A 12,437-nucleotide genomic window follows, 5' to 3' on the forward strand; every position below is an offset into this window, starting at 1 on the left:
GGAATCCAACTAAAGATGGGAGATCAACTCATGTCTGAACACTTAGTGACAATACTAATGATGCTCTGGCTTGAGTGAACTTGAAAAGAATTTATTCTATGAAGACACTTAACAGGTGGCAGCCACAGCCATATCATAATTGGGGGCCTAAGGAAAGGCTTCTCCTTCACCCCAGAAATTCAACGGGGCCCCTCCTCTCTCTGGGTTTTTTCTCTTTTCCAGGATGCTCAAGAACTATCAACAGCCAGCTTTCACTACTTATCGGTAAATTCACCAAAATTTCATTCTTATTGGAATTGACGGAAAACATTTCTTCGAAAGCTATTAAAACCAGTTGATAAATCTGGTCATTGCAGCTAATTGGTCAGTCCCATTCTTCAGTAGAACCATCACTTGTTCACACAACACACACACACACACACACACAAGAAAAATAAAGACGGAAGCCGAGTCCTTGGTTTCGCCCTGGTCCCCAGCCTGTCTGAGGGCTAGGAGTCTCCATGAAGCTTCCTGTGGGAGCACAGGGCGTCTTGATCTGGGAAGGTTTTCCCGCAGCTGCCGCAAGAGCAGCCCTGGCCCTCCTTGTGGGAGCGGCGGACGTGGCTGTCGTGGGCGGCGTGGGACGCGAACGATTTGCCACAGTGCTTGCATTTGAAGGGCTTCTCCCCCGAGTGCTGCCTGATGTGAGTGCGGAGGATGCTGGAGGCAGTGAACTTCTGCCAGGACAGAAAGCAGAAGGAAAAGCAACCTTCCATCAGCTGGCAGACCAGTGAAAGGACGAGTTTCTTGTCCTGGTTACTATCGCTCATGCCACCCCTTCGTTCTCCAGTTGATGAACCCGGGGTAGCACCCTCGGCCAGCAAGAGTAGCCATAATAGAAAAGGACATGATCCATGTGTCGTCCTGACTGGTTCCGAGTAGCCCTGGCTATTAGAACAGGGGCTTTCCAGGGCCTGAGATCACCTGGGGTCTAGTTAAAAATGCAGACTGACAGCCCTAGCCCGGAGAATGTGCCCAGTAAGTATACTCTTTGGGGGTAAGAAGGAACCTGCTTTTAAAGCAGCAATTCTGATGGGGGGGAAGGGAGTCCTAGGACCCCACTCCAAGATACACTGCACTACAGAAGGAGCAGCTAATACTGGCCAATGTCTTTGCATAAGTCAGTTCCTTATTGGTTTCTTCGTGTAGACTCACATGTACTCAGAAGAAATAATAGAGATTCTGTGTGCCCTTTACCCAGTTTCCCAAGGGTTACATCTTACAAAATATAGTATCACAACCCAGCTATTGATGTTGACAGTTCAGATAATGGACACTTTCATCATTCAGATCCTTCATGTTGCCCTTTTGTAGACACACCTACTCCCTCCCACTCCCGTTTCTTTCTTAAGCAGTGGCAACCACTCATCTAGCCTCCCTTTCTATAATTTCATCATCTCAGAATGTTATATACACAGAATTGTAAGGATGCAACCTTTGGGTTATTGGTTTTCCTCACTCGGCATAATTCTCTGGTGATTTCCCAGGCTGCTGTGTATACAGCCCATGCCCCTTTTATTGCTGAGTGCATTCCATGGTGTGGATGTACCACGGTCAGTCTCATCCCTTACCCCCCAAGAGGACATCTGGGCTGGGGCTGCTATGCACTAAGCTGCTACAAACATTTGTGCACAGGTTTTTGTGTGAACATATCAGGAAACTGCAGGGTCAAGAAACTGCCCAGATGTTTTGCAGAGTGACTAACATTATAGATTCCCAAGTATTTGCTATTCTTACATTATCTTTTCTTGGCCACTTCTTTTCTTCTCCTTATTTATAACCAATCCCCTCATTCATGTCAATACTATGCTCTGACCTTTGTCACTTTCAGGTAGAAATGTATTGACTTTGCTTTTGGGTCCAGTGACAGTGACATAAAACACCAGTTTAAACCAGTGACCTCAGACTCGAGGGGCTGGGAGAGAAGCACTGAACAATGAGGTGTCTGGGCATACGTAGGGCTGGATCACTGCTCAGTAAGGTGTACAAGCTGTCCTTGCACAGACACCCAGACATGGCCAGTCTTCACCAGATTAAATGATGGGAGTCTACTGTGTAATCTGGGGTGTATTTCCTCATCACACGTGCCCTTAATGCCAATTTGGCAGTAGGTCGTTGTATCGGACCATCACAAGCAAATGTGAGCATATTTGGGGGCAGAAATGGGGTTAGGTAAGCCAGGCTTTATGCTTCAAGTTCCTATCCATGGACACCCAAACAGAGCTCAAGGCAGATCCCTTACAAGGAGGTTCCACCTACCTTCGTACAGTACACACACTGGTAGGGTCTGTCTCCAGAGTGAACTCTCATGTGCTTGTTTAGGCTGGAAGACTGAGAGAAAGATTTCCCACATGTAGAACACTAAGGCAAAAAAGAATAGAGTTGGAGTCACGCCTTCCCCTAACAAGTTCATTTCCCCATGATTGTTAACTATTGTATTTATTTTGTGTGTTATCAGAGAATCAAGCAGGCCCAGGCCGAGGATCTATTGTTGTAGATTGACCTCCTGGAACTACACCGAGGAACCCCGCAGCATGGGCTCTGGTCCAGAGCCTGCCCGGTGCTAATGTCATCTTTGGATGTCAGTTTCTTCAGGTGTGAAATGAGGGACTTTAATAGGGTCACGGTGTTTAATAGAGGACTGAATTAGTCCTGCCCTGTCAACATGCCGCTGTGTGACCAGTGACCAGTGTGTCAATTAAACTCAGAATCTTTGTTCCCTGATTTTCCTTGAGGGCAAAATACCTACTCTGTTTTCCTTACAGGGTAATCACTGTGCAATTTAGGGTATTAAGCATATAGTAGGCACTCCATAAATATGCTTAATACCCTAATTTTTCTGAAGTGCTTGAAGTTTAAAGAATGGGCATATATTATTGTTACTGAAGCAAAAAGAAAAAAAAATCAGATGTTTGAGATTATACTGCAAACAGAACAAATTATAAAAGGGAAGTGATTAGAAAAAGAAACTGTTCTTGGAAATTGAAAACAAACAACAACAAAAAGTACCAAATAACTGAATAGATCCAGCTGACTGCTGAAGACTAAATACATGATTTGGAAAATAAGATTAGGGAACTTTATAAGAAAGCTAAGCAAAAAAAAAAAAAAATTAAGTTAAGCACAGGTAGGTAGATTAAACTTAACACCTGGTCAAAAGGAGTTCCAGGAGAACAAAGGCCTAGAAGACAGATAATAACCAAAGAAAGAACAAAATCATTCCTTTGAGCTTAGGATTTGTGCCTTCAGATGGAAAGAGTACCTTGTATTCCACTGTGTGCAAAGCAGGAGAAAGAAAAATACATCCAATTTTGACACATTCTATTAAAATTTCAGAACTCCAAAGATAAAGCAAAATTTCCACAAAGAAAAGTGGTTATTTACAAAGAAATAAGAACCAGATTGGTGCCCTGGCCAGTTTTCTCAGTGGTTAGAGCATTGGCCCATGACTGAAGGGTCCCAGGTTCGATTCTAGTCAGGGGTGCATACCTCGGTTGCAGGCTCGATCCCCAGTAGGGGGGTGTAGGAGGCAGCCAATCAATGATTCTCATCATTAATGTTTCTATCTCTCTCTCTCTCCTTTCCTCTCTGAAATCAAGAAAAATACATTTAAAAAAATTAGCCTGCTATATTTAGCCAAACATTTAATTAACTGACCCCTAAGGCTTTGGCAGGGTTAGACCAAATTATTTCAGGGGCCTTATATGGCCCTCAGGCTGGAGGTTCCCCACCCCTGGACTGCAGGGGTTTCCTGACATTTTTAATCTATGTCCCACTTAAAGTTTGTTTGACAAATTATTTGAAAAGGGGGTGCATTTAGGCTTAAAAGCTGGAAGGAGGATTGTAATGCAGGGGTTTTCATGGTTGGTTGTATACCTACATCTTCTGTTATTTTTGTCAATTTTTTTTCCCTTTTAGAAACCCATTATTTTTGTTAAAAATCTTTTATCTTCACTGGAGCTTTTTCTTCTATTAAAGTTAAATTAAATGTTTTCTTTTGGGCTTCAATGAAAATTAAATATACTTTATCCTTTTAAAAGTTAAGTACTACTCAAGCTAAAGTAAATGAAATAAAGAAAACTAAAAGAGAATAAAAATGTTAAGCAATAAAAATCAGGAAAAACCTCAAAACTCCAAACACGAGGGCAAAGTGCCATGGAAATTCAGATTAGATGTTGGGACAGTAGCTACATGTGTGCCTCTTGAGCTCTGGATAGAATTCTTGGCTACAGACTTGAAACCCAATGTTAAACAATATTTAGTCATGATAAAGGAGAGTTGGCAAAGAGAAAATAATGAAAGAAGCCTTGGGAACACCAAGTATGACACGTTATTATTCCTTCAGTCTACCAGAAAAACAACTATTTTGAAGGTCAAATCACTTTCTTTTCTTTTTTTAAAAAATGTTTGTATTGATTTTTAGAGAGAGAGGAAGGGAGAGGGATAGGTAGAAACATGGATGAGAGAGGAACACACACACACACACACACACACACACACACACACACACTGGGGATCAATCAATTATAAAAATAATCACAAATGGATAACAGAAATAACTACTTCTATGTAATACTGTTCACTGCATCATCATTGGCGAGACATGCGCAAAACAGGGGATTGGTTAAATAAATCATGGTGCAACCATCTGATGTACTGATATAGCCATTATATTTACAAATGAGTTTGTGATATCTTAGGTCAGAATATTAGCCTCATACTGTGATCTAAGTATATTAAAAATACAAACATAGTGAAAAGAATTATACCTAAGATGTCTTAACTTTGGGCCATAGCCTATCAGGTGGCTTCTGTCTTGTTTTTTCTCCATATTGTATTTACCAAGCATGCACTATATATTTTTATGTTAAAAAATAATTGGAAAAGGGAAAAAACAAAAAGGAAAAAATAAAATGAAATAAAATTGGAAGTAAAATTTTTAAAGGATCACCGAGTTGAAACATAATGATCTCTCTTTGCTTCCCTCTCAATCACAGGCTCAGAGTGACAGCAGGCACAGCACCCAGGAGGCCGTCAGTGTGTTTGGGGTTCTGGGAGGGACCCGGAAAGCCAGTCTGGGCCATGGGTGGGATCATTTGCTAACAGAACCAAGTTCTCACCTTGTGAGGCCGGTGCTTCTCATGAACGTGGAGGATATGGATTCGGAGCCGGTCCCGTTTCTCGAAAGATCTTTTGCACTGAGAGCAGGGGAATTTCCTGTCGCCCTGGTCCACGCAGGGGGTGTACTTGAGATGCTTGTCTCTGTAGTATCTGTAGGTAAACACCTTTCCACATCGGTCACATCTGTACCCTTCTGCGGACTCTGTCAAACACGGGACAGGAGCGGTGGCTTGGTCAGCAACCTGACCTCATTCTTACTTCCTCCAAGGCAGCCTTTCCCTCATTGTTGGCAATTTTAAACATAAACTAAAGTAAACGCAATAAAATAATAAACCCTCGTGTGCCCAACACGAAGCCTTGACAATGACCAACTTAGATAATTTTGTTTTCATTAATATCACTTCCCTTCATGATGGAACACGGATTTATCACTTGGTTCCTAAATACCTCACACCATCATCTTACATTGACTGGCACTTGTTACAAGGTTAATAATATAACCAAAACACGCCTACTCTCTGGGTCCCTTTCAGACCAGCCAGAGCTACAAGTTCAAATCTGTTCACCCAGGACAATGATGGACACCAGAGCTCATGTCCCAGGCCTCCCGAGGCTGTTCCCCTTGACCCCATTTACGAAGTCTTAGGCACTCTCTTAGCTGATAGTTCACTTCTCTGAATTTGGGGGGAGGATTCCCGAGCTAGAATCTTCACATAAAAAGGAGGGATGACAGTATCTTGCCTTCCCTAACACAGAGTTCTCGTGATGGTTAATTTAATTCTGACACTTAGTGAGTTCCTACCGCCATGAGTGATAGATAAGACTGAGAAAGATAAGTCATCTATGGAAGAGGTTGGAGAGAGAAGTTAAGAGAGGGTGCTGCTGCTAGCTGGTTTGGCTCAGTGGATAGAGCGTCAGCCTACAGATTGAAAGGTTCGATTCCAGTCAAGGGCACATGCCCAGGTTGTGGTCTTGATCCCCAGTGGGGGTCATGCAAGAGGCAGCCAATCAATGATTCCCTCTCATCATTGATGTTTCTCTCTCTCTCTCCTTCTCCCTTCCTCTCTGAAATAAAAAAACATAAATATATTTAAAAGAGAGAGAGAGAGGGTGCTGCAGATCCTAGCAAAGAGGTGCCAGGTGAGTGTTGGGAGGAAGGGAGAGGACAGGGGCCACCTACAGGGGTCTCTGCCAGGACACTGGATTCCAGAAGTGCCTCCCCTGAGACCTCATTGTCTGGCCGCAGGGAGGGAGAAAAGAGCCAGGAGTGAGTATATGCAAGAATCTGGAGATGGAAATCTTTTCAGGATCAGGACAGCAGGGAAGCTATCCATCTGGGGCTTTGTTAGTTAACAACTGCATCCCAGGCACGTTCAACAAGTGGCTAAGGAAATAAACCATTCCCTAAGTAAATAACCAGGAAGGCAGCCGCCACCCCAGGACAATCCATCGCCCAGCCCAGTCTACCACTTTCATTGAGGTGCTAATCTCCTCAGAACCCCCGTGCTGCCACCGTTTTTGTTCAGAGCTAGAATCTGGTCAGAAATACCTGGCCTTCCTGCTTCCTGCGATGGGAAAAGGGGGTCTTAAAGATGGGGCCGGTGATCTTTACAAATCAAAGCACTAAAACACACCAAAATGCAAAATATGGGTATTAAGAGTGCATTCTCAAGAGAACAACCACGTAGGCAGAAATGACACCCACCTTTACTAATTAGACTCAGGTCTCTGGAAATTGATCTTCATTTTATTCTATTCCCTTTTCCTTCTTCCTCCCCTCCGCTGGGTCAGCTGCTCTTTCTCATCCAGGGCTTTCCCAGCCCCGATTCCCAAGCTTCTTGCCCCACCACAATTCACACCAAATTTTGGAAGGATTAGGAGGAAGGATTAAGCGTCGTTTTCACATTCCACACCTCCAGCCCCCAAAACACACACTCGGCAGGCTGCATACTCAAATAACCCGCCCACATAGGGTCCAGGACCCCCTGCCCCCCACGACCTTAAGAGAAAGGTTGTCACCCATTCTCACCAAAAGCCTTGAAGAAAACCTGTCCAAAACATTCCTAACGGCAAACAAATGAATCCATCCATAATTGTTCCCAACAAATGGAGTCCTTTACAAGTTCCTCCCCACACACTGTCCAAAATACACAGCATTTTACCAGTGCCGGGAGCAACGGAGAATTTGGGTAGCTACAGGCTCGGTTCCTCACACTTACCATTAAACCCTCATCCCTGTGGCTTATATGCTGTGCTCTCTGCTATCTGCATATTACTCCATGTGAATACGTCTTCATTTATTTAAGTATTCTACTATTGAGCACTTGAGATTGTGCTTTTTCACTAATACGGGTGGTGCTGTAGCAAAAATCCTTGTGGATAAAAAAAAAAATCCTTCTGGACTATTTCCTGAAGATAAATTTCCAGAACAGCATTACTGAGACATCAACAGTTATGAACATTTTAATAGCTCGATACATCAGGTTAAGGGATTTTTCAAAAAGGGAATGAATAAATTTGGGGAGTTATCAAGCATGTATTTGTCTCAAATCTATTTTTCACTTTTGTTTTAAAAGCAATGGGGGTGGGGGGAGGTAAGAGATCAACGGAAGGACTTGTATGCATGCATATAAGCATAACCAATGGATGCAAGACACTGGGGGTGGGGGTGGGGGCATGTGTGGGGGACAGTAGGGGAAGGTCAATTGGGGGAAAAAAAAGGAGACATATACTACTATTTGTAATACTTTAAACAATAAAAAAAATAACATAAAAGCAATTGGTAAAAGGGGGACATCTCTAATACTTTCAACAATAAAGATAAGTTTTAAAAAATGAGTAGAAGCTATTGGTATATTTTGGGAAATGACCAAAAGGCCGTGCGTGACGCGGTGCTAAGTATGTGACAACTCTGGGTCCCAGCACTTTAGAGGTCCCACCACCTCACTCCCACTCCCACCCCCACGTTAGGGTAGGAGGACGATAGCTCACGCAAACAATTCGGACAGGCCCTCGTTACTTGGACTCTGGAAAGTCCCATCATTCACCTCCTAATCCCTGGAGAACGTGTGGTTGCTTGACTTTGGCTTCACCATCCCCCAGCCTGGACTGCCTTCTCTCTTCCTGCCTAACACCCTCCCTCTCCACGCGCCCGCCCCCCCCCCCCCCCCCCCCCGCCCAGCCCCAAATTTCCTCTCATCCCTAAGCAGCTTTTCCCAATTGAGTCAGCGTCTTCCTCCTTCATTCACTCCACACGGGGCTCCAGGAGCAGGGGTAAGAAGGTTTAGGGTTACTCCCTGGCCTGAAGGACTGTCTAGCTCGAAGACAGGCGTGTAGACAATCAGTACAGTGTGTGATGAACGCTATTCCCATTGGCTTTTCCCTGCTACTCACGCGGCACTTATTGTAACACAAGGTCGTCTGCTACCCGATCACACACATTACAGTAATTTGCACTTGTCCTGTGGCACCTACAGGATCAGTGATTCCCAAGGCTCACTCTGAGAGCCTTTTTAAAATGCAAATTCCAGAGGCTCACTCCCAGACAGTGGGTTGGTGGTCTTCTAGCTCCTTGTTACTAAAATGAGGTCCAGGGGCCAGCGGCATCAGCACCCCTTGGCAGCTTGGCAGAAATGCAGAATCTCAGGTCCCAGGCAGGAATGAGAGTCTGCTCCTCCCCAAGATTGCCCAGGCATTCACAGCCACATTAAAATCGAAGAGTGAATCTAGCTCAATGCTTGTCAAACTTGACTGAGACCCCACAGTAGGAAATACATTCTCTGAGACCCAGCCCCCACACACATATCCCTGTGAAACAACTTCACAAGCAATGCTTGCTCTTACTTGAGACTGACATCAATATCTTCTATCCTACTTTATGCTTATTCTCTTTTTTCCTTCCATGCACATCTCCACCACTGAATTGATTTCTCACCCCACCATCTGAAAACACTGCTCTGGAGTGACTTCCCAGGCTGTGTTAGCCTGAGCAGGCAGGACTCAGAAACCGGCTCGCCTAAGGCAGAGGTCGTGTCCATTTATTTCACTTTTATTGTCTTCTCTGGGTGGAGGGTGAGGGGGTACAAGAAAAGGGGTCCTTGTGAATAGAAGCAGCTTCAGCAGCTTTGGGAAGATGAGGGCCTCGTCCTCCAGCTGGGGAATGCCCCCCCCCCGGTTAGAGACACTCTCAGTTTAGTCTCGGCTGGAGCCTTCAGGGGGAGGGGAGCTCCACCAGCTGCCCCGCAGCTGCGGGAAGGTGTCCTTCCACCGGGAGCGCCTCACTGGCGAGGCAAAGGCGCGCACTCACCTTCAGAGGGCCCAGGCGCCTGCTTCCCCTGCTCCGTCACCTGAAGGCTCACGGGAATGTCCAAAAACTTTTCATAGCAGTCTCCATACCACACAAGGAGCTCTTGGTTCTGGGAGATCTCTTTGCAGCTCTCGTAAAATATCTGCCCTTGACATTGCACGGCAACCAGGTTCTGCTCCTTGGGGAACCGGGCACAGTTGACGTAGGACATCCAGTTCCCTGCACCTCCTTTTCCATCTATAAAGTGGCTCAAACGACCATCTTCAAAGATCTAAAAGATATAAGGCATGGGATTGGAAATTTACCTGTCAAAAACTTATCCAAATCTCACACGGAAGTCATATTTATATTAAAACAACCAATTAGTTTTGTATTTTATCCCAACCAAGTTTTCATGCATATTAATGAAGCCATGCTTTCTTTCTCTGATCTTGGCAATCCACTGGCTCAGCCTGTGATGAACCTCTTCCACATCCATACACGGTCAAGAGTCTCCGTTTTTAGCTAACTTCATAGACAAGTGACAAAACATTTTAAATTTGGGTTTATTCCCCTTGGCATCTTCTCAGCATCACTAGATCCTATTAAAGCAATTGTTTTTGTCTATAATTAAGCACAATGTATGGATTCTTTAAATGTGTATGCCCTGGCTCATGTTCACAGGCTAAAAGGACTTAGGGCACCACAGGGCGCCTGGGATTTCTGCAGAGGTGTTATTGGTCAAGGTCATGGATTATGAATCACCCCCCACCCCCTTATATTGCAAAGCAGGCAGCACAGCCAGCAGATTCCTGCCTTGTCCCCTCTCCCAGGGGGCACAGGCCAAGATGTTCCTCCCGCAGCCACCCCCCCACAAAAAAAACACACTTACCTCCCACATCAGGGAATTGTCTCCGTGGGTCTTGACTTCACTGGCGTTGACCACTTTACCTTGAAAGGGTCCAAACCGGACTCCTTTGGCAATGAGGCTATGGCAGAACACGCCAAAATGTGGGACTCCACCAAACAGCATCTGCCTGAGGCAGAGACCTAGGGGAACCCCAAACAGAGAAGTGGATGAGCAAACGCTCACTGCATTGGACCAAGGAAAGAAATCCGAGCAAGGAGACCTGCCTACCTTCTGGCAGTTGAAGTGCGTCCTGATCCAGAGCTTGAGGAAGACGCTCAGACCCTAGAAAAAGGCAGGGGTAACGAATTCTTTCTCATTCCAAAGAATTAGGAAACCCTCCGTGCTCCCTAGGGGTAACCATTTTCCTCAGTTTGATGTTTATATTTTTCCTGCTCCTTTTACATATACCATTTCTCCTTTGAGACACAAAACAACCCTTGTAAGGTTGTGAAACGAAACCACACTTGCAAATGTAAAGAACTTGAGAATCAGAGATAATGCTGACTTTGACTCAAGTCAAGGTCGATGGATGCTGAGCTGGGACTCCATGACCTGCATGGGGCTCTCATGGAACTACCTGGCATCTCCTGGTAGAATCTGAGACCAGTGGACAAGCCCAGGGCAGGGACCATTCTCTCCTCACCCTTAGCTCTCACTACAACCAACCGCAGGAGTCACACAAAGTGCCCCCTCCCCACTCTATTCCCCATCCATCCATCCACCCACCCACCCACCCACCCACCCATCCACCCACCCACCCATCCATCCATCCAAGCCCCGGGAAGAAGTGGACTGCCTTTACCAGCGTTGTCTGGGGGGACCAGGAGGCCGGAAGCTGCATGGTGCAGGCGCTCGGGCGAGTGCTCCGGGCCGGGAAGGAGTCCGTACAGGACTAAGTGCAGGTCCTCCTGGGTGAAGTGGTAGCGAGGAGCCGGCTTCCTGTCCTGGTTCGGGAGTTTGGGGTCCTCCTCAGACCGCTTGCTGGGGAAGTGAGGCAGTAACTGGGCGGTCTTCAGCCCCTCGGGGAACAGGGGAGCACCCAGAGGGGGCGGCGGTGGCACGAAGACCTCGGGTCCATAACACTGGCCAATGTCGCCTCGACCACCCGCGGGGGCCAGGTCTTCCCCGGTGGCCCCAGCGTAGTCGCGGCCGCCGTGGACGAAGTGCGGCAGCTCCTTGAAGGGCGGGAACGGGTACCACGGGGCCAGCTTGCCGGGCCAGGGCAGATCGTAGAGCGGCTCCCTCGGCAGGGCCAGGCCGGGGCTCAGCAAGGGCGGGGCGGTCCGCAGGGCGAAGGGGGCCACGGCCGGGGGCGCAGGCACAGCGGGGACGGGGAAAGGTTGGTAGTCCTCCCCCGCGGCGGGCAGGCCGTGCCCGTGGGGTCCGTAGGGTGCGAAGGGCGCGTAGTAGGGCGCCAGGTGTTGGGGGCTGCTCTGGAGCCTCTCGGGCGGGTAGCACACCCTGTCCGGAGGTCCGGCCTCACCCGGCGACCGCAGAGCCATCCCGGGCCTCAGCGCGGCGGGGCTGCGGGGAAGCAAGCGCGGTGAGAGGGAGGGCGCGGGTGCTGCGGCCCGGCTCCGGCCCGCCAGCCTCCACCGCCAGAGCCTCCACCCGCCCCTCCGAGCCTCCACCGCCGGAGCCTCCACCCGCCCCTCCGAGCCTCCACCGCCAGAGCCTCCACCCGCCCCGCCGAGCCTCCACCGCCAGAGCCTCCACCCGCCCCGCCGAGCCTCCACCGCCAGAGCCTGCCCGGGTCGGGGGAATCGGATATACTAATTCGATCCCGCAAGCCCCTTCCACAAACAAAACAGAAACAACGGCCCGGCCGGCCGGTGTGGCTCAGTGGTTGAGCGTCCACCTACGAACCAGGAGGTCAGGGGTGGGTTCCTGGTCAGGGCACAGGCCCGGGTTGGCTCCGTCCCCGGTGGGAGGCGTGGAGGGGGCAGCCACGGATGATCCTCTCATCACTGAGGCTTCAATGCTCTCTCTCTCTCTCTCTCTCTCTCTCTCTCTCTCTCTCTCTATATATATATATATATATATATATATATATATATATATAAACGAAAACCTGGGGTCAGG

The 12,437-nt window shown here is 47.5% G+C and overlaps 1 protein-coding gene across 1 annotated transcript; it reads right to left on the reverse strand.

Annotated features, from left to right (window-relative positions):
- Nucleotides 1-488: 488 nt before the first annotated feature.
- Nucleotides 489-11,857, reverse strand: PRDM14 (PR/SET domain 14). The gene is made up of 7 exons (XM_008150354.2): nt 11,158-11,857; nt 10,584-10,637; nt 10,338-10,495; nt 9,467-9,737; nt 5,160-5,362; nt 2,299-2,400; nt 489-716 (listed from the first exon to the last, which is right to left on the reverse strand). The coding sequence occupies exons 1-7, from the start codon at nt 11,855-11,857 to the stop codon at nt 489-491; spliced, it is 1,716 nt and encodes a 571-aa protein (XP_008148576.2).
- Nucleotides 11,858-12,437: the final 580 nt, after the last annotated feature.

Source organism: Eptesicus fuscus, chromosome 19, assembly GCF_027574615.1.
Source record: "Eptesicus fuscus isolate TK198812 chromosome 19, DD_ASM_mEF_20220401, whole genome shotgun sequence".
Lineage (NCBI taxonomy): Eukaryota > Metazoa > Chordata > Mammalia > Chiroptera > Vespertilionidae > Eptesicus > Eptesicus fuscus.

Excerpts from the sequence above, each read along its gene's own strand:
- PRDM14 (XM_008150354.2), bottom strand. The coding sequence starts at position 11,857 with ATGGCTCTGCGGTCGCCGGGTGAGGCCGGACCTCCGGACAGGGTGTGC. Across the intron at positions 5,363-9,466 it reads GGCGCCTGGGCCCTCTGAAG|AGTCCGCAGAAGGGTACAGA; the intron begins GTGAGTGCGCGC and ends CGTGTTTGACAG. Across the intron at positions 717-2,298 it reads AGTGTGTGTACTGTACGAAG|AAGTTCACTGCCTCCAGCAT; the intron begins GTAGGTGGAACC and ends CTGTCCTGGCAG.